This window comes from Elephas maximus, chromosome 20, assembly GCF_024166365.1.
Source record: "Elephas maximus indicus isolate mEleMax1 chromosome 20, mEleMax1 primary haplotype, whole genome shotgun sequence".
NCBI classification, from domain to species: Eukaryota; Metazoa; Chordata; class Mammalia; order Proboscidea; family Elephantidae; genus Elephas; species Elephas maximus.
In genome coordinates this window covers 50,271,851-50,292,259 of record NC_064838.1, presented here as the reverse complement: position 1 = coordinate 50,292,259, position 20,409 = coordinate 50,271,851, and the positions used below count along the sequence as shown (strand labels likewise).

The following is a 20,409-nucleotide window of genomic DNA, read 5'->3' as shown; positions in this document are numbered from 1 at the left end:
GTCCATGTGGAAAGCTGGGTGCTCCAGGTGTACCTTCTCAGAGATGACCGAGTGGGGGTGGAGAGTGTGCCCACTGAATGTGGGCCGTGCAGCGCAGGTATGGGCTGTCACTTCAGGAAACAGCCGACAGCAGACGAAGTGGGGGCAGGGCAGGACTGAGTTCACACAGGTTCTGAGGGTCCTCACGGTGCTGGGTGGGGACCCAGAGACATTTGGGGAGAGCCCCCGGGGATGCTGAGAAGGGAGTTACCACAACATTTTGGGAAGAAGCTTTGCCGCGTTGGCGATCTTCCGCATTAACATTTTCACATGTTTCTTTTCTGGGCATAGGCTCCCTCTTCAGCAGAATTGGGAAGTGGAATTGGTTGGCCTTTGAGGTCCCTAAGATTGTATAGGCTGCTGGCTGAGCTGGGAGTGGGGCCCTGAAGGAAGAACACTGAGGTGGAATCAGAGTACCTGTTTCTGGCCCAGCCCTGCCTCTCCGTAACTGCCAGGGCCAGTGTTCCCCATCAGGGAAGTGAGGGGCCTGATATTTCCCGGAAGGTGTTCTGAGGCTCACTAGTTCAGTAGGTGTTAAAAATGTCCTATGGTTGAATAAATATAGGAACACCAGAAGTGAACAAGGTACAGTAGACATCTTTACCGCAGGGCTTCTGAGAGTCATTGATTGAATGCGTATGTACACTGTGGCTTTCTAATAGGGAGAGACAGTGTGTGGTGTTCCTTCTCTTGGCGCAGATGTTTCACGGAGCGCACTTTGGGAGCCACGGCTCAGTGCACTGCAATGGTAGCTCCTGTTGCTAGTTCTCTGCACAGCTAAGACAGTGGACTGTGAGGGAAAGAGAGGTGCCTTAAATCCACCCCTCTTAGTACATGACTCTGTCCATCCCCTCTTTCTTGGCCTGCACTGTTTCCTGCCCCATCAGCTCCAGGCACCTGCTCTTTCACCTGGGGTACAAGTTTTTTTTTTTTTAGTACTAGGAGGGGTCAATTTGTATTTATGGTCACCGTCCACCCACCCACATACCTGGAAGACTTCAGGGAAATCACTACAGCCTGGTTGTCTTCCAGTCCGCCTGCTTAGCCCTGGCCCCTGTGGTCCTCCACCCACAGAGCCTGCTGCAGCCTCTGTCACAGCCTCTGTGATTGAAGGACTCCCCAGACATTCTTAGGTCAGCTGCAAGACCTCGAAGCTCGGATCTCAGGACGTGGGCCCTTGTGTGCTGATGGCTAAATGGTTGTGTTCTTGTATGTCTTTTCAGGGACAACACGTCAACCTCGCTAACCCCGGAGGACACTGTAGACATGCCTGTAGGACAAGACACTGAGATCTGCTTGCTGAAGTCTGGAGAGCTGATGTGAGTGACAGTTTACTGAGTGGGACTTCCCAGGGTAGGCGCACCAGATAGCAGTGGCCTTTGCAGTGCCAGAGCTGGAGAGGACCCTGGAGGCTGTCCCTTAGCAGCAGTGGTGGCTTTCAGTGTGTCCTTTTTGTAAGGTATAATTTATATACAGCAAAATTCACCTTTTTATAATGTCTAGTGCTTGAGTTTTGACAAACGAGGCACTCACCACCACAAATAAGAGATAGCACAGTTCCTCTACCCTGAAAAATTCCCTCTGCCCCTTTATAGTCGTCCCATCCATCCCTTTATTCTTCTTTTTTGTCAGTAGCTTTGTTTTATTTTCTTATTGTGAGAGCAATACATTTTCATTGTAGAAAATTAGAGATAAGTAAACCACTTTGGTGTATAGTCTTCCAGTCTTCTTTATGCACATACATATATATATAATTTTTTAGACATAAACACATATTCTATATCTCAATTTATAATATTTTAAAACTTGATAAAATATGAGTATTTTTCCACAATTAACCATTTTTCTCCAGTGTTGTGTCCAATGGCTGAATAATAGTCATTGAATAGATTCATTTATTCATTCACAGATACTTACCCAGCACCTACTATATGCTTATATTCCAGCAGGGGTTGATAGACAATAAAAATAAGTGTAAGTAAGTAAACTGTATAGTGTGTTACAAGTATTCATTATGTAAAAAAAAACAAAAAAACCACCAAACCCGTTGCCATTGAGTCTGTTCCAACTCTTAGCAACCCTATAGGACAGAGTAGAACTGCCCCATAGAGCTTCCAAGGAGTGTCTGGTGGATCTGAACTGCTGACCTTTTGGTTAGCAGCCATAGCACTTAACCACTACGCCACCAGGGTTTCCGTTTATTATGTAAAGGGTAAACAAAGAATAGGATGAGAAGAGGGCACTTACAGTTGTAAATAGGATGACATGAAGAAGATAAGAATTGAAGGAGGGAAGAGAAGAGGGAACTGCCAGTGAAAAGGCCCTGAGGCTCTGTTCTTCTCTGGTTCTGTTCAATCTATTTTCTGTTTTCACATTGGGCAATTTCTGTTCTGTCTTCAAATTTCCTGATTCTTTCCTCTGACATATTCATTGTGCTATTGAGCCTATCCAGGGAGATTTTTGTTTTTTGCTTGTTTGGTTTTCTTTCAGTTATTGTATCTTTCAGTTTTATAATTTCCGTTTGGTTCTTTTTTTTGTATCTTGTATTTGCTTGGTATAATTTTTTATTTTTTAATTTGTTTCAAGAGTATCTGTATTATTCGTTGGAGCTCTCATTTTTATCATAGCTTCTTTAGAAGCCTTGTCTCAGACCATTCCAACATCAGACTAATCTCAGCGTTGGCCTCTGATGATTGTCTTTTCTCATTCAGGTTGTGATTTGCCTGGTTCTTTGTATGACAAGTGATTTTCAGTTGTATCCTGGACACTTTGTATATTATGTTAGGAGTTGTTAGGAAACTCTTGATCCTACTTAAGTCTGTTCTAACAGTCAGTCATACTGTTTTGGTTTAGTGTATATGTAGGCTGTGGTTCCAGAGACAATTTGGTTTTCAGAGCCCAGGCAGTGCTATTCTGATCTGCTGCATTCACCAGGCACTGCGGGAGCTTCCACTCAACCCCTGCTGGTGCCACTGCAGGGGCGGCACGTGTTTCTCCAAACCTGGAGCCACTAGATGGTGGGCCGGAGACACCAAGCCATTGTGTTTTTCCTCGAGTCCTGGGATCCCTAGCCAGTCTGCCTTTCCTTCCCTAGACTTCAGAGTTATCCTGTGATTGTCTGCTGAATTATTTCCAGGATTTTTTGTTGCACTTAGTGGGGAGGGGCAGGGAAGTGTTTGAAAAATACTTATACTAAAACTTCTTAGAAGCTTATCTTTAAGTAAAGGGATGAGAAAAATCAGAAGATTAACAAATAATCGAAACACACAGAATCCATGGCGCATCCTTAAAGAAAATAGTATAAAATAATAGAGAGAATGGGTCAGCTGAAGATGTGAGTCAAAGCAAGGGGAATGACAATACATTCAAGTTTTCTCTTCCTGCTTCTTTCCAAGGGCATGACAGCAAGGTTTTGGGAACCTCATTGTCAGAGCACCTGAAAGTGTGGTAACAACTTGGGTTATCGCAGAACATGGAGGCTTTCTTTGTACCCTGTGACTTGTGTAAACTAGAATTTCTGGAGGCACTCAGAATTCATGTTTGTGACGTGACTCCTGTGGACAAGAGACTTTCCTTTTTATTTACAGATTGTATTTTAGCAGAGATGGCAAACTCTTGGTTTGTTTTTTATTAGCGCCTCCATTGGGGAGACCGAGTATTGTCTGTGAAAGGTAAAAGAGACTTAGGCATAGTCCAGATAACTGGGTGCAGGGGAGAATTCTGGAGCAGGAAAAGATAAAATGATCCAGCGTCAGTGGGGCATTCTGTCAGAGCAAGTGACTGCTCACATGGTAATGCGGTAAGATTGCCACATTATGGGAAAGACCTCTTTTCCGAAACGAACCCACCTGCCCACGCATTCACGTGAGCCACCCATCCATTCACCAGCTCTCAGATTTCTTGAAAACTTATCAATATTGGCCAAGGCCTTTTGTGCCATAATTAGAAATAAGGCTTAAATTCACATATGGAGAAGTGTTGCATTGAATTAAATACTCATAGATGAATGTCTCATGTCAGAGCTGTTCCTTAGAGTGTCTTTATTGTTTGTTTTTAAACTATTGATTAGTCTTCTGATTAGCACAGCTTTGGGAAGTATTTCCATCCACCTCCATGGCTTTGGAGGCAGAGAATTCTCGGCACCATCAATTACTTGCTGTGCCATCTTGGGCAAGTTACCTAACCTCTCTGAGCTTTTGTTTCCTCTCCTGTGTTAAAGGGAGAAAAAAGAAAGGAACAGTATATATTTACTCCATAAAAGGCAGCTTTGGTATAGTAGAAAAGTAATAACTTTGGATCGTACCTGTGTGAACATTGATCAAGTTTCTTAATCTTTTTGAATCTTAGTTTCCTCATTTATAAAATGGGAACAGTTATGCCTTCTTCACATCCAAGCCAAACCACACCCACTGCTGTCAAGTTGATTCCTACTCACAGGGACCCTGTAGGACAGAGTAGAACTGCCCCATAGGGTTTCCAAGGCTGTAAATCTTTATGGAAGCAGACTGCCACATCTTTCTCCTGCAGAGCAGTTGGTGGGCTTGAACTGCTAGTCTTTTGGTTAGCAGCTGAGTGCTTTAACCATTGTGCCGCCAGGGCTCCTTCTTCACGTAGCCATTGTGATAACATGTAAAGTCATAAAGGAGAGGGCCTGGAGCCACCTTCCCATTTCACAGCTGAGGAAACAAGGCTCAGAGACAGTCAGTGACTTGCCCAAGGCCAGACCACTGTAAGCGGCCGCTCTACCTGGAGGCCTTGTGCCCATGACCCTGAGCTAACCTGCTGCCTCCAGAGGTACACAGTGCAGGAGGGGGCGCCACTAAGCCTGGGGCACCTTCAGGCAAGACTTCACTGTTCACGTCCAGTTTATTTTCTCACATAATCCTTGTACCAGTCATAAGGCAGACATGATTATCCCTGTTTTGCAGATGAGGAAACTGAGGCTTATGAGAGATTGAGCCCTGCAGCAGGTAAGAAGAGGGGCAGATACTAGAACCCAGGTGCCTCTGGTTCCATACCCCACATTTTTCACATCACACTCTGAGGCTGGTCCAGGAGAGAGCCCCAAAAGCAAAAGGACTCACTGTCACTAAACCCTTTAAACTTTTGGAAGAGGCTCTTATCCACCTGGTCAAAGTCAGAACCAAGACACAGCCCCAACAAGCTTCTCTCCCCAAAATGGTAGTACCCCTCTATCGCCCCTGCAGTATGAAAAGTCTGGGAGTTTTGATCTAGGAGAAGGTCAAGGTACCCATTTAGAATCTTGCAACGGGTCCCAGATTTCCACTGAGAAGAGGGACTGCTGAAAGGGTAGGAGGGTTCTCAGATGGACGTGCAGCCTGCTAGCGCTGGTTAGATGGACAGAGGAAGTGGGGAACTAGAAAGAAAGGGGAAAGCTGATGGCTGAGCAGCAAGGCAGCTTCGGGAGAACGACCGAAAGCTGAGGCCTCAGCACTTGCTTCCTGCCTGTGAGGGCATAGAGCAGACCTGGGCAGGGCCGAGAGAGCAGGCCAGGCTCTCCTCTCAGTTGCCGTGGGTTTGCAGGTATCACGTCAGCCCTGCAAAGGCAAGGATTGTCATCTCTGTATTTTGTTCCTGTGTTCCCAGTCCCTGGACATAACTGATGCTCATAGCAGATAAGCCGGGAGTCCCTGGGTGGTGCAAACAGTTAACATGCTTGGCTGCTAACTGAAAAGTTGGAGGTTCAGGTCCACCTAGAAATGTTTCAGAAGAAGGGCCTGGTGATCTCCTTCTAAAAATCAGCCATTGAAAACTCTATGAAGCACGGTTTTACTTGACATACGTGGGGTTGCCATGAGTCAGACTCAATTCTACAGCAACTAGTTTAGTAGACAAACCAGCATGTAGTAGAATCTCAGTAAATACCGGTATGTCTAGTTTTCTCCCATAATTAAGCATGTTGATCATGGTTCCCCAGGGTTTGCCACCCCAGTGCCCTTCAGGTTTTCTGGTCGCCCCTGAGCCCCAGCCACTAGACACAGGTACTTAGTCCATCTAATCAGGTCCCTCTCTACATTTTTGTTTTAGGATAAAAGTACCCCTCACAGTGGAAGAGATCGTCAGTTTTGGGGAGGGCAACAGGGAGCTCTTTGTGAGGTCCAGTACCTACAGCCTCATCCCCATCTCTGTGGCCGAGGCAGGCCTCACCATCAGCTGGGTCTTCTCCTCTGACCCCAAGAGTATCTCCTTCAGTGTGGTCTTTCGGGAGGCGGAAGACACGCCGCTGGATCAGTGTAAGGTAAGGCCAAAGCCCCCTGCCTGTGGGCCCCTTACCCATCAGGTTGCTTGTGCAGACCTTTCCTAGAAGTGGAGCCCTGGCTGTCCTGCCATCTGCTGGGCAGGCCTTACCTGGAATGTGGTGGTCAGTTCCAGTTTCCTGCAATAAGCAGGAGCTTATTCGTTGGAGAGAATCCAGGGTGGGAAGGCCCTCTGAGCCATGAAAACACCTGGGGAGCTGCTTTCAAACGTCTGAAGGTCTCTTCTGTGGCAGACAGGTTCCATCGGACCTTGGGATAGGTTAGTAGTTGAATTAAAGGAATCCAGCTGTATGACTCAGTTTAAGAATCATTTCTAACAGAGCTGCGCAAAGGAGGACTGGCTTACCTAGGGAAGCGGTGACATCTCTGCCTCTAGTGGTGGTCAGATAGCATTAGCTTAGGATACTCAGCATCTCACCTGCAAGAATGTCAATAGAGACAATCCCAATGTCACTTGGGTGGTTGAGCTTGAAATCTTGGTGGCAGATACCAGGTCACAAACTGAAGACATTCTAAGCATGGGACATTGACAATGACCTGGACCATAGTTCTCGGCCTTGGCTGTACATTAGAAACACCTGGGGAGCTTTGAAGCACCCCACTGCCAAGGCCACTCCCCAGACCACTGAGTCAGACTCTCTAGGGCTGGGACCCAGGCAACCCTAGGTGAATCCAAAGAGCAGTCAAGGTTGAGACCCACTGGTCTGTATCAAGGGGGTGAAAATCATGTAGAAAGAATAGGATGGAACCCAGAACAGAAGGAAGGAAGGTTGAGCAGGACTCCATGGGTGGCCGACTCAGTATGGGATGAGAAAGATGGAGACCCTGTACCTGGAGTCTGAATTCCCTGTCTGAATCTCTGTGGAGAGAGAGTGGTAGAGGGATAATGAAGGGAGAGCTGGTTTGGATGGAAATGTGAGTTCATTCACGTCATTCGAGTGGAAGGAATGGTGCAGATAGTCAAGAGGTGCTGGACTGAAGCTTAACTTGAGTCCTGGACTGTTAACATAGTTGTAAAAGTCTCCATTTTACGCAAAAGGCAAGAATCAAGATAGGGAAGAGCAATTTGAAGTCATGTGCAACAAGACTTCTGTAGGGTATTTGTAATCATATCGTTTAGTCCCTTGTGCGTTTGATCCACTGGGTACCCTCAAGGTGGTGGGAAAGGCACAGACTGAAGGAGACCAGGCTAGGATGCAGGGTGGGGCCACAGCGACCGTTCTCTGATGGCCATGAACTTGGTCTCCTGTTCTGGCATTCACAGAGAGGAATGTACACACATCTGGGTTTGCTCTCCTGCCACCTTTGCCCTGTTGCTGTCTGCTCATTGTTGAGATTGCTTTGTCATTTCTGTCTTCTTCAAATTCACTCTTAAAATTTAACTCCAGTCCCCTTGACTTGGCCTTGTTTATTGGAGTCTCATGTTCTTTCCTACTTAAAAACCACCCTGCCCCTCTTTTCCTCTTAGGGCTTTGCAGCCGTACCACATACCTAGGTTTGGAGCGCTTGCTTCCTGAGTGGTTCCGAGCCTCCAGCCAGGAGGTCCCATGACTTGTGGTCCAAGGCTTCTCCTCTTAGGGTTGCCCATCTGCGAGTAGATTGAGACCCACCCACTGGGCACCCACTATGTGCAGACCACAGGTCTTAGTCCAGCTTGCAGATGGGGAAACTGAGATACAGAGCAGCTACCTTGGGTCATCTTGTTGGTTGAGCAGCTCATTACCCAGCGTGCTTGTCACCTGTGCCCTAACAAGCAGCTACATGCCAAGAACTCACTGCAAGCGCTTTTACTGTTAACCTTCATATTCCTAAGACTTATCAAGTACCTAATACTGCACCTGCCCAGATTAGACACCCAGTGAGTACTTGGAACAGGGTGTCCAGGCCTTTGCCATTCCACCTACCCACACACAGTTAGATCATGGCCCTCTCTCTTGCACAGTTTCTCGCTCACAGCCAAGCCCTCATGGCCCTGGGAGACCATGTAGTTCTAGTCAGGAGCTTGGAGACATGGAGGAACCTTCCTCACGGCTGTCTAGGAGTTATGGTTATGACTGCCATTGTCGTTCCCCACAGTGGACGCCAGGGGGCAGAAGAAGCCCAGATACAGGGCGAGTGAGAAGAACGTTCACGTGTTTCTGTTTTCAGAGTCCTACTGTCATCAACTACTGTGGGGAGGGAGGGGTTATTTCTGCCCGAGACCTCCCAAACATTAACCTAGGGAACCTGTTTCCACACACACATCTTCAACATCTATCCCGGCACTCCCTATGTGGTCCCCTGACCTGCCTAGGCCTTGCAGGAAACAGTAGGATACCAACTGCAGCACTTGGGTTTCATGATTATGGAGGTATAGATAGAAGGAACTGTGGTGTGCAGTTTATTGACAACCATTTACTGAGCTTCCACTGTCTACTCACAACCCAGCCTAGGAGATGGTGGTCAGAGAAAAGTCCCTGTAGGAGGAGACTCCTGGCCAAATAGTGAAGGACTCACTAGACTAAGCCAGGAGAAGCAGCTTGGGAGGGAGGGGGAGCATGGGCCAGAAGAGATGCGTCCAGGCAGAGGGAAAGCACAGCAGAAGGCTAGCCCCATCTCCAATGGTGCCATTAGACACTTGTCACCCTGTGCCATGCTGTCTCCAGAATGATGTCCTCAGCAGTTTTGAAGTCTCCTCCCTAAGAGGGAATTGCAAAGTTTACCCCTTTCCAGGGATTCTTCATCCCTACAGGAATTACAATATTGGAGAACAACCTAAATAAGATAACGTGCAGAAGTGCCTGCCACAGAACCTACCCATAAAAAAAAGGCTTTATGTGCATCTTTGTTCCCACCACCTTTCCCTCCAGGCGTGTCTTGGGCCAGTTCTACTCCCTCGTCATCACTCTTCTGCGCCACCAGCTTCCGGCCAGACAAATGTACTGTGGCGTCAGGAGTGGGCGGCGTTCTCTCTCTCTCACCCGTATCTTCGTGATTTTCCTCTTGATTTCTCTTTGGCCCATAGGTTGTTTACACCACTGCTGTGGCGTCAACTCCAACTCATGGCGACTCCGTATGTGTCAAGAGTAAAACTGTGCTCCACAGGGTTTTCAATGGCTGGTTTTTTAGAAGCATATCACAAGGCCTTCTTCCAAGGTGTCTCTGGGTAGACTCAACCTTCTGGCTAGCTGCAGAGCACCTTAACCATTTGCAGCGCACAGGGTTATTTAGAAGTGTGTCAATTATTTAGTTTCCAAATATTTGGGGATTTTCCAGCAATCTTTCTGTTACTGATTTCTAATTTAATTCCACTATAGTCAGAGAATGTATTTTGTATAACTTGGATCTTTTTTAATTTATTGAGGGCTTTTTTTTTTTTTTTTAATGGCCTAGACTATGGTCTATCTGGAGGAATGTTCTGAGTGGACTTGAAAAGAATATGTGTTCCGCTGTTTTGGGGTGGAATATTCTGTGAATGTCTATTAGGTCAAGTTAGTTGATAGTGTTGACTTCTATATCTTTATTGATTTCCTGCCTACTTATTCTGTCAATTATTGAGAGAGGGGTATTGAAACCTCCAACTATAATTGTGAATTTTTCTGTTTCTCTGTGCAGTTCTATCACTTTTTGCTTCACATGTTTTGAAGCTCTGTCATGAGGGGTGTAAGTGTTTAGAATTGTTACTTCCTCTTGGTGAATAGATGCCTTTATCATTATGAAATGACCTTCCTTATCCCTGGTAATATTTTTTTTATCTAAAATCTATTTGTGTGATATTAACATAGCCAACCCAGCTTTCTTTTGACCAGTGTTAGCATGGTGTATCTTTTTCTATCCTTTTAATCTACTTGCATCTTTGTATTTAAATTGCATTTCTTGTAGGCAGCATAAGATTGGGTCCTACTTTTATCTAAACTGACAATCTCTGGCTTTTAATTGGGATGTTTAGACTATTTACGTTTAATGTGGTTGTCTGTAAGGTTACTGTGGAGTCTGTCATCTTACTATTTGTTTATTTGTCCCATTTGTTTATCTTGCTCCCTTTGCCCCTTTTTCTTCCTTCTTTTGGATTGGTTGAGTACTTTTTATGAACGCCTTTTCTCTCATTTGTTGGCATATTAGCTAAAACTCTTTCTCGTGTTGTTTCAGCGATTGCTTTTAGGGTTTATAGTAGACGCTATAACTCATCACAATCTACCTCCAGTCATTTCATACCACTTCATGTGTACTGTAAGAGCCTTACAGTCATACTTCCATTTCTCCCCTTCCACCCTTTGTGTGATTTCTGTTACACTTTAACTTTGACATGTTGCAAACCCTAAAATATGCTCTCATTATTTTTGTTTAAATAGTTTTCTTTTACGGAGATTTAAATAATAAAAATTTTATGTATTTACCTGTGTAATTACCTTTTCCATTGCTCTTCATTCCTGTTTATAGATCCACGTTTCCATCTGACTTCATTTTCCTTCAGCTTGAAGAACTTCACTTTACATTTCTGTAGGGCAGGTAAACTGGTAATGAATTCATTCAGCTCTTGTTTGTTGAAAAAGTCTTTGTTTTGGCTTCATATTTGGAAAGATAGTTTAGCTGGATATAGAATTCCAAGTTGACAGTTGTGTAACTGTTCTGGATTCAGACAATCTGTATGAGATACAAAATGTTTAATAGGAAAAAATAAACCTGAATTTTAACAAAAATTGTACTTTTGAAAAAAGCAGTATTTAATTTTGTAAAGAATAAAAGTGGTTACTTCTGGGGCAGTTTACTACATTAGGAATTCAGAGTTGCTAAAATGTTACCATGGTCAACAGGGCCTCTGGTCTGTATAACAGCTTGTGTAGCCAGTCCTAAATGAAAGACCTAGGGGCATTTTATGAAACAATACCCTCTTGGTGTTTGTCCCTTCCAAAAAAAAAAAAACTTAATTAAAATTTTGCTTAACTCTGTCTTTTTCCCCATCATATCTTCAGTTTCAGAATGAAGGCTGTGTCTTAGCTGGTCAGCAGGTTGAAGGCCCTGCCCTTGTGGGGAAGAGTGGCCATCCAAAGACCCCAGCTCTGCCCCTGCCTGGCACATACTGTTTGCTCAGATTTGGCCTCTGACAGCAAAGCTTTTGGAACATGCCCTGAGAAAATAAATGTCTCCTAGAACTAATTTTTCATTCTCAGAGAAGACAAAGAGTAAACAGAGGACTGACGCTCACACGTGGAAAGATGAAAGAGCTCTGAGGGATGTGGGCTGGCCAAGGCTCAGCCAGGAAAGGGGCCTGTGGTGGGGCCAAGTGACAAGCATTGGGTGGAGCCAGAGGTGCTTGGCCCGGAGGACAGTGGGCTCAGCAGCTTTGTGAAGTGCTTGAAAGGTTGTCATGTGGAAGGAGGACTTGACAACCAGGGCAACAGGAGTCAGCTAGAAAGACGGATTTCATTTAGAATAAGTCCCAGCTTCCTGAAGCCAGAAGGGGGCTCCTCTTCCAGGTGGGGGGGCACTCTAGCACAGGCCATGGTCAGGGAAGGCTGGTGACCACTCCTTAGAGGTGCTGAGCAGTTCATGACTCTAGATGAAGCTCATGTCCATGGCCTCCCCCCAGAACAAGTTATTAACAAACCCAGGACACGTGGGAGGCACCCCACCAATCCTGGGGACTGGTCCTGTTCCCGACCCCGCTCAGCAGTGACCTCAGACAGGGCACTCAGCCTCCCTGGGCCTCGGTCTCCTCCCTGAAAATACAGGGTCTGCCCACAGGATCCATGAGACCCCCTCAGCCTCCGTGACACTTTTTTTTTGGTCTGCATTTCTTCTAGGTACTCATCCCCATGACCCGCTGCAATTCCCACAAGGAGAACATCCAGGGCCAGCTCAAGGTCCGCACGCCAGGCATCTACATGCTCATCTTCGACAACACCTTTTCAAGGTAGGGGCCTCACTCACCAGCATCCTCATGAACCCACCTGCTACTCTGCCACCTGTTCTCAAGGTGTTCAGAGGTGGATATTAGAAATCGATTATTTAATTGTTAATAATTTAGTAGCAATTTTTAGACCCCTATACTATGGTGTTCCCATGTCTGTTATAGATTTTATAACACGCAGGCTAATACTTAGAGTTTTACAATGCGCTGGGCATGTTCTAGGTGCTCTACTTGTACTGACTCAGTTAAGCCTCCCAGCATCCCCGTGTGGTGGTTGTTAGGTGCTGTTGAGTCAGTTCTGACTCATAGCGACCCTGTGTGCAACAGAATGGAACACTGCCTGGTCCTGCGCCATCGTTACAATCCGTATTATGCTTGAGCGCATTGTTGCAGCCACTGTGCCAATCCCTCTCCTTAAGAGTCTGTTTCACACTGACCCTCTACTTCACCAAGTGTGATGTCCTTCTCCAGGGACTGGTCCCTCATGATAACGTGTCCAAAGTACATGAGACAAAGCCTCACCATCCTTCTAAGGGGCGTTCTGGCTATACTTCTGAGACAGATTTGTTCTTCTTTCTGGGAGTCCGTGGTATATTCAGTATTCTTCGCCAACACCATAATTCAGTTGCGTCAATTCTTCTCTGGTGCTTCTTATTCATTGTCCAGCTTTTGCATGCATATGAGGCTATTGAAAAGATCATGGTTTGGGTCAGGTGCACCTTAGTCCTCAAAGTGACATCTTTGCTTTTCAACACTTCGAAGAGGTCTTTTGCAGCAGATTTCCCAGTGCAACACATCATTTGATTTCTTGACTGCTGCTCTTTTAGGGATTGATTGTGGATCCAAGTAAAATGAAATCCTTGACAACTTCAGTATTTTCTCCGTTTATCATGATGTTGCTCACTGATCCGGTTGTGAGCATTTTTGTTTTCTTTATGTTGAGGCGCAGTGTAGTAGGAACTGTCTTTCTCCTCACATTGCTGCTGAAGGGAGTGAGAACCAGAGGGAGAGAAGCAACATGGCCAAGTCACACACCATGTTTGTGGTGGAGTCAGATTTGAACCCAGGCAGTCCAGCTCCAGAGTCCAGACTCTTAACTGCTGTCCTCCTGCCTCTCTCTGATGTCAATTCCCACTGCCCAACCCAAAGAAGGGGCGTAGTAAATACAGCAGAAAGACTGACTGACTGATTGGCACACTGAATGAATGAATGAGAAACATAGAAGTGAAAGCAAGAAGGATAAATCTGAGATAAGTAGGGCTGAGGCCATCATGGGAACAGAGTGTGCCGTCTTGGGGAAGCACTGTATCAGAGGGTTAGCCACAGGGTCAGGAGTGTAGGGTTAGGGTAGGGAGGAGATAGGGTCGGGAGAGGGTGGGAATGTTGGGGATAAGGCTGGAGAGGTGGCCAGAGATGGAAGTAGGAGAGAGGACCAACAGTGGTTGAGTATCCACCATGAGCCAGGGGCCCCTCCTTCATGAAGGCATGAGGCAAGGGTGGCTAGGGTTGCAGGGCACCTGTCCCTTTTTGTTTTCTAGCTTCAGCATAAGCCCCTTAACTGGGCCTACCTCCTTAAAGAAACATGCTTGATCAGCACCAGCCATATCCCTATCGAGCAGGACCCTGGGCTAGACACCACACCCCTCACACCCTGGACACCTTGCCCAGCCTACCCAGCTTTTAGCAGACTAACTTGAGAGGACACTCGAGGGAAGAGCCATGGCACCCTCATGACCTCCAGGCCTTGAATTCCAGGACTTGTGGCCAAGGACATCCACCAAAGGAGAGGCTGAGAGGGTGAGCAGGGAGGTTGAGCTTCCATCTTGCCATCTCCTGCCCTCCCTGCACACCCTTGCACACCCTTGCACAAGTGAACACACACCTTCATAGGAGAACTTAATGGGTATAGGCCCAACACATCCAGAGAGCTGTCCCAGACGCTCCCCGGGTGGACATGGGCCCCAGCCCCTCTCTAGTGGCAGAATTGCACAGTGGTTAGAAGAGTTGCCAGATATGGGTTCTGCTCTTCCTGCTGTGACCTTAGTTTCCTCCTCTGTACATTGGCAGTGAGCACTGTCACTACCTCACTGGCCTCACTGTGGATTGAGCCTGAGGTGGGGGATGCTGAGGGCAGAGCCCAGTCCCCAGCCCAAGCAGACTCCCAGTTATCGCAGGGGTGGTTATGGTGCTGCAACAGTCTGGCCTCGGCCCATTGAAGTCATCTCACGGGCTTTCTCGAGGCTTCCAGCCATGGGTAGCAAAACGGATTTAGGCACCCAATCAGAGTGGCATCCATACTCTCCTCTGCCGCCTTCCTCCTCCAGCACCCACTCCATCTGCTCACCCTATGTAGTACAGGCTGCCAGCCACTTCAGAGCAGCAAGGCCAAGGGGTGAGGATGCCCCCCAGGGACCAAAGGGCGTTTCTGCACCCCAGGAAAGTCCCTGGTGAAGGCCCAAGGTCCCCTGACCCACTGCAGGGAGAGAACTCTGCTAGCCAGACAACAAATGGGGATGAGGGGGCCTGGAAGAGTCCGTGCACCCACAAGGGGCTCAGCCTCTGAGCTGACGTCTCCTCAGGGGCCCTGTGCCAGCCAGCACTCACACCTGGCCGGGCTGCAGCGGCCATGGAGCAGCCGCCACCCTCAGGCCTTCAGTTCTCAGGGTGACCCTCCTTTTCCGTTTCTGTTTCCTCAGGTTTGTCTCCAAGAAAGTATTTTATCATTTGACGGTTGACCGACCTGTCATCTACGATGGAAGCGATTTCCTGTAGCTCAGGCACCTGGATTTTAACAGCTTCACTTTATCCACAGGAAACACTACTTTTCCTCATCTGTCACATAAAACACTCAGAAAACAAAACAAATGAAAAGGCAGCAGCCTCTCTCCAAGCTAATCAACTGTGCAGCTCGGGAAGAGAGGCCCTGAGGGTGTGCCCCTCTGAGCTATAGTGTCCCCAAGCACTGCCCATTCTGCACTACGCCAGGTTGCTCAGCCCCTTGGCCTTTCAGGGCTCAAGCTGCTTTCCCATTGATTCAGAAGCCAGCTGTCCTCATACCCAAAGGGACACTCTGCCAAAGGTTTAAACACTCAGGAGACCATCGGCCCCTCCTGGGATCACAATTGGTTCTAGGCCTCCTACTGTGGAGAGTTTCATGGGTATCCCAACTTCCACTTGAGGAGAGAGGCCCTGCTCTACCGATCCCGGGCCAGGCATCCTGGGTGACCGTGAGCCAGGATACCCTGGCCAGACCCTGTGAGTCCTCAGTCTCGGAGACCCATACGTCCTCCCAGGAAAAGGAGGCCACAGGGCCATCGTGGGAGTCAGGGTGCCCCAGAGCCCTCCTGAGATCCCAGCTGGCTGTCACCTCCTGTCACACCCTGTCCCTCACTGCCACAGTAAGTTTGGGGCTGCTCCAAAACTCAGCCATTTTGGGGTAGCCTCTAAGCTGTTTTTTTTTTTTTTTTCTAAGCTGTACTTCCCTCTTGGCCCTTCTTTCTGGGTGATTCTTTCCTTAAGCAAAAACCCTACACTTAGCCAGGCATCTCAGCAGCTCACAGCCCTAAGAGCAGATCTGAATATAATCAGAGAAACAGAGAGCTCGTGCTGAAGGCTGGCAGTGGCTGTGTGTATGCTGCAGCTAGAGCCCGAGTGCTGGCTGATGCCGGCACCGGGGCTGAAGCAGAGTTGTGAGCTGGGCTTTGGGGCTCGCTCCTCAGCTGGCCTTCAGGGCTTACTCCTCAGCTGACCTCTGGGGTTTACTCCGCAGCTGGCCTCTAGGGCTCCCTCCTCAGCTGGCCTTCAGGGCTCACTCCTCGGCTGGCCTTCAGGGCTCACTTCTCGGCAGGCCTTCAGGGCTCACTCCTCGGCTGGCCTTCAGGGCTTACTCCTTAGCTGACCTCTGGGGTTTACTCCTTGGCTGGCCTCCAGGGCTCACCCCTCAGCTGGTGACCCGCTCCTGTGCATGTACACAGGAGCCCCAGCCTTGCCAACAGAAATGTGTTTACTGATGATCAAAACCAGGGTGAGGGCCACTTTCAAAACCTGGGTCCTTTCTCAGAAGCCCTTGGCAATGCAAGTGTAAACAGGTGTTGTTCCTGAACCCGCTCTTTGTTCGTGTCTTGGTCTTAATGGCCATGCATGCCAAACCCCCTCCCCACCTACCACATTCCCCAGGACTCCATTTGCATACTTCCTGCTGCTCAGCCTGCAGCTGACACGCAGGAGACAGCTCCCCTGGAGGTAGTGAGTCCCTGTTTCCTGTTTCTGGACAGGAATTAAATACTGTTCTCTGTGGCCCTTTTCTTCTCCTACCACAGAGAGCTCACCTTTGACAGTCTTTGTCCCTTGTTCACAGAGGCCAGCCTTCTGTGGTCAAGTGTGGGTACTTCCACATGTGAGCAGAGCATCTGACAAAATGGCCCACTTTGACCTAAGGAAGACAGGTGGCCAGGTATTAAGGAAAGAGCACTGGACAGGTTTTCTGAGGACCTGAGTTATGGGCCCAGCTCTCCCTCCAGCCAGACTTGTGACCCAAGTCAAGTCATACCACCTCTCAAGGCTTCATTTTATCATCCATAGCTTTTGTCTAACTGGTTTTAAAGGCTTGGGAATGGGTCAGGGGCCTGCAGGCCAAGTCCAGCACAGACCTCCCAACTCTCCATGTACCAGCCACCACAGCATCAACACCAGCAAAGAGGACTCTTAACGAGGGCAGGGGTAAGAGAAAGTAACTCTGGAGAAGGACTCGGACCTCTCAGCTGAACAGGAGAGTTGGGCACCTCCAGTCGGTTTAGAGGGGCATGTGGAATGGTGAAGAGAGCCTTTCAAAGGTTAGCCAGAGAGAAGCCGGGCCTCTTGAGTTCTGTTTCCTTGGGGCAGCCACCTAGAGCAGAAAGCCATCAGGGTCTCTCACATCCCCAACTGGCCAAGGCCCTGACAGTGCTTAGCACCAAAACGGAACATGGCTGGGCCTCCAGACACTCTCCCCAGCCTCCTGCTTGTCCTTGCAGGCATGCTACACAGCCCAAGGATTGTTCAAGAGCAGATTACCCAGCCTTTGCTTCCATCTGCCCTCTCGCAAAGGAGAGTCAGGAGTCAGCTGGGCCACCACAAAGAAGAAACAGAATGTCTGCAGGAGAGAAACCAAAGCAGTCTGGAGTCTCCTTTTCAGTGCTCAGCTTTCCCAGGATCCCTTGGGGACTCACCAAGCCGATGACCTGCTGATGTCACCCCCAACTTTTGCAACAAGAACCAACGTTGACTGAGCAGCTGATGTGTTTGAGGCCTGTGAAAGGCTGAGGGGATTTTCTTCTATCTGAGGTCCATTCTGAGCCTCACTCTGTCACTCAGCACAGCAGAGGACCAATTACAAGTTAAAAAACAACTTGGCTCTTCTTATGAAGCCAACTCAGAGCCCCTCATCCAGGAGAATGGGGGCTGCTGGGTCAGGCAGCACCTTGAGCATTGACTGCGATGGTACAAGAAAGGGCCTTCTGCATTCAGAGGACTGCCCAGTCCCTCAGCGGTCATTTTTCTAACTCTGGTTTCATTAACTTAGCTATTTTTATGTGCAGGACAAACTCTTACACTTACTTAGTTTGCTGTTCAAGCTCAAGTTTGCTGTGAACTATGCAGTTAGAGAGCTCCTTGACCTATATAAGTATGACTTTTATCAATAGCTATATTCTTATTTTCCATAGGTGCCCAACTGTACTGAGGTTTTTGGGTTGAGGCACTTTAAAAAAAAAGAAAATTGCAAATGACAATTGAAGATCCACTGCTGAAGGTGGTAGCCCCAGCCAGACTGAAGTGCACTAGAAATCAACAAGAAGGCAAATGGCCTTGGAGTCCAGATCACTATTTAAAGGGGCGGGGCGGGGGGGCAGCCCCTTGATGGCCTAGCTCTCTGAATTACAGTCATTTTGTATTATTGCTGCCAGCTGCCTTGTTGACCACTGCCACTGAAGCCACTGCTCATCTTCTGGGCAGCACACCAACCCCAGTTAACCCACCTCCATCACCAAGAACGCATGTTTGGCGAAGTGTTTCTCTCCGTGTCTGAGTGGACCCCGCAGAGCACTGCTGATTTCATGCCATGAACTCTGAGCAGTCTGGAACAAAAGCAGGGAAAGGGAATTTCCAGCAGGAATCTAGAACTGCAAAAACCTCACAGGGTTTGGAAAACAGATGAAAAGTCATATAACAGCTCAAAAATAAAGGGGGTGGTTTCTCTGAAATATTTCAATTGTCACCTAAGGTGATGAAGCCATTTCAGACGCAGATGAAATGAGAATTTGTGTTTTATGATACTGGTTAGATGTCCATTCATGCAATTTTATGGGAGTTTCATTTTTTAAAGTTGAGCTTGGTAATTCTACGTGTGAGAAGCCTTTAGGTCAAGGAACCACCCTTGACTCAGAGGTGCTGAGCAGTAAAGCAGAGAGAAGCCGTTTGTGATGCTTAGAACCAAGGATCTCCATTTACACAGGCCATTGAGACAGCCACCCAAGTTTACAGAACACTTACCTAAAAAGCACTTTTCATGGAACCTTGGGTAAGTTTTTCTCACTTCATTGTTCATTCTTCCAAGGAAACAGGAAAGACTGAAATAATTCCCTTTTCCCTCTTGAGCACTTTTTAAAAAATAATAAAGTATATCTTTAAACTTTGGGAGGCATCTCTGAAAAGAGACTTTCCTAGTGCCTTAAGATGCGTGTTATCCAGAGACACTTCTGCCCCTCTGGGGGCTGCAGAGCAATACCCAAGCCTCAGTTGGAATGGCTTGAAAATTAGAATCGCACTTTAGTTGACTAATCCTCAATCCGTGTGGCCTTATGGGATAGCGGGTCTGAGAACCCATTGCATTCACATCTGCCAAAGAATCACTCAAAAAGCACATCAGATGCCAACACCCCACCTGTGTGGTGGGAGTGAGAAGCTTTTGTACCCCAAAACATATCTCTTCATGGTGTCTGATACGCCCTTTGGAAATGTTTTTTAACATCGAGATTTAAATAAAGTGAACACTATGACGTTTAGAGTAGTGTCATCTTTCATTCCACTGGGATGTGAAGAGGATGATACTGCCTAGACCTGAGCTGGAGTTGAGTTCCCCTAATGGGAAATAGAGCATCCCTTACAGGGGCTTTTCAAAAGGGCTCGAGTCGGCAGATGTTCTGGGACAGTGCCACGTTGTCTGGCCTCTGGATACATCTTGGTCTCCTTTGAGGGTGGTGTTGGGACCTGCCTGAGGCAACGAGTCTCCTCCGGCCCACACCTCTGCCAGGTGAGCTTCCACCCTCAGTCCAAATATCCCTAGCTTTCCTGTGGGGCTCACAGAGCCTTTGAACAAAGAACAAACTTCTGCTTTACCAGAATAATGGGGTGGATGGCCTAAAACCAGTTAGTCAACCTGTGGTACAAACCTGGGCAAAACTGCCAGGCAGAGACCAGCTGGCAAAGGAGGAAGCCAACCGTCTCACCACAACTGCTGTTACCGGGTCAGCAAAGCACCTGGAGGGGCATGTCCCAGTCACTCCTGGACTGACCGGATTGAGCTCAGGCTCGGTGGTCTGTGCACACTCAGATTATACCCCACGTCTGGGGTGACCAGGGGCTCCTCCCCTTGAGTGCTCCAGGTCTCAAAGAACACTTCCCAGTCCCTTCCCTCCACCTTCCTTACTCTTCCAAGTCCTCCCCTGCCCCCAATTCTCACACAGAGTCTTCTTTAATCAGTTGCTCCGGAGTAAGTCGGTGCGTCTAGTTCTCCCTCAAGGGCAAGGACCATGTCTTATTCATCTTCATGCCCCAATTTTACCACCTTCCCTCCACATCGAGCACCACACTAGACACAAAAGTGCTCAAAAAGCACCAAACCAATGAGGATACCAGTCAGTCTCAATGCCTTGGTCAGCCATAAGGCCATCAATAATCCCATTGGCAAACTCAGGCAGGGACAGAAGCTTCCAAACAATCCAGTGGCAGAGAAGGGCAAAGGGTGGGCCTTGGGAGAGGACTTCAGGACAATTGGGGTGAGCCAGGCACTCAATCCTAACCCCTGCAGATCCTCACCTATTGAAAGATGCCCCCAAATCAAGCCTCTTACTGCCCAGTGATGGGGTTGAAGTACTGGCACCCAGAATAACCAAGTGAAAGGGATTTTTTGATAATAGTGTCTCCTCAGGGCTGGTGGACACGTGG

The 20,409-nt window shown here is 47.8% G+C and overlaps 1 protein-coding gene across 4 annotated transcripts in view; it reads left to right on the top strand.

Annotated features, from left to right (window-relative positions):
* The window catches only part of FYCO1 (FYVE and coiled-coil domain autophagy adaptor 1), a 107,442-nt gene that overhangs the window by 62,578 nt on the left and 24,455 nt on the right, over window positions 1-20,409 (top strand). Inside the window, exons 15-19 of one of the 4 annotated variants that reach the window (XR_007514388.1) lie at window positions 1,263-1,358; window positions 6,088-6,298; window positions 12,101-12,210; window positions 13,746-14,004; window positions 14,904-14,982. Coding sequence is in view for 3 of the 4 variants with exons in the window: in XM_049861821.1 (XP_049717778.1) it covers window positions 1,263-1,358; window positions 6,088-6,298; window positions 12,101-12,210; window positions 14,904-14,979 (493 nt within the window). In the remaining variant the exon portion in view is untranslated. Of the gene's footprint in view, window positions 1-1,262; window positions 1,359-6,087; window positions 6,299-12,100; window positions 12,211-13,745; window positions 14,884-14,903; window positions 20,217-20,409 lie in introns of those variants that run through there. The other 3 variants (XM_049861821.1, XM_049861822.1, XM_049861824.1) reach the window with 3 other exon arrangements.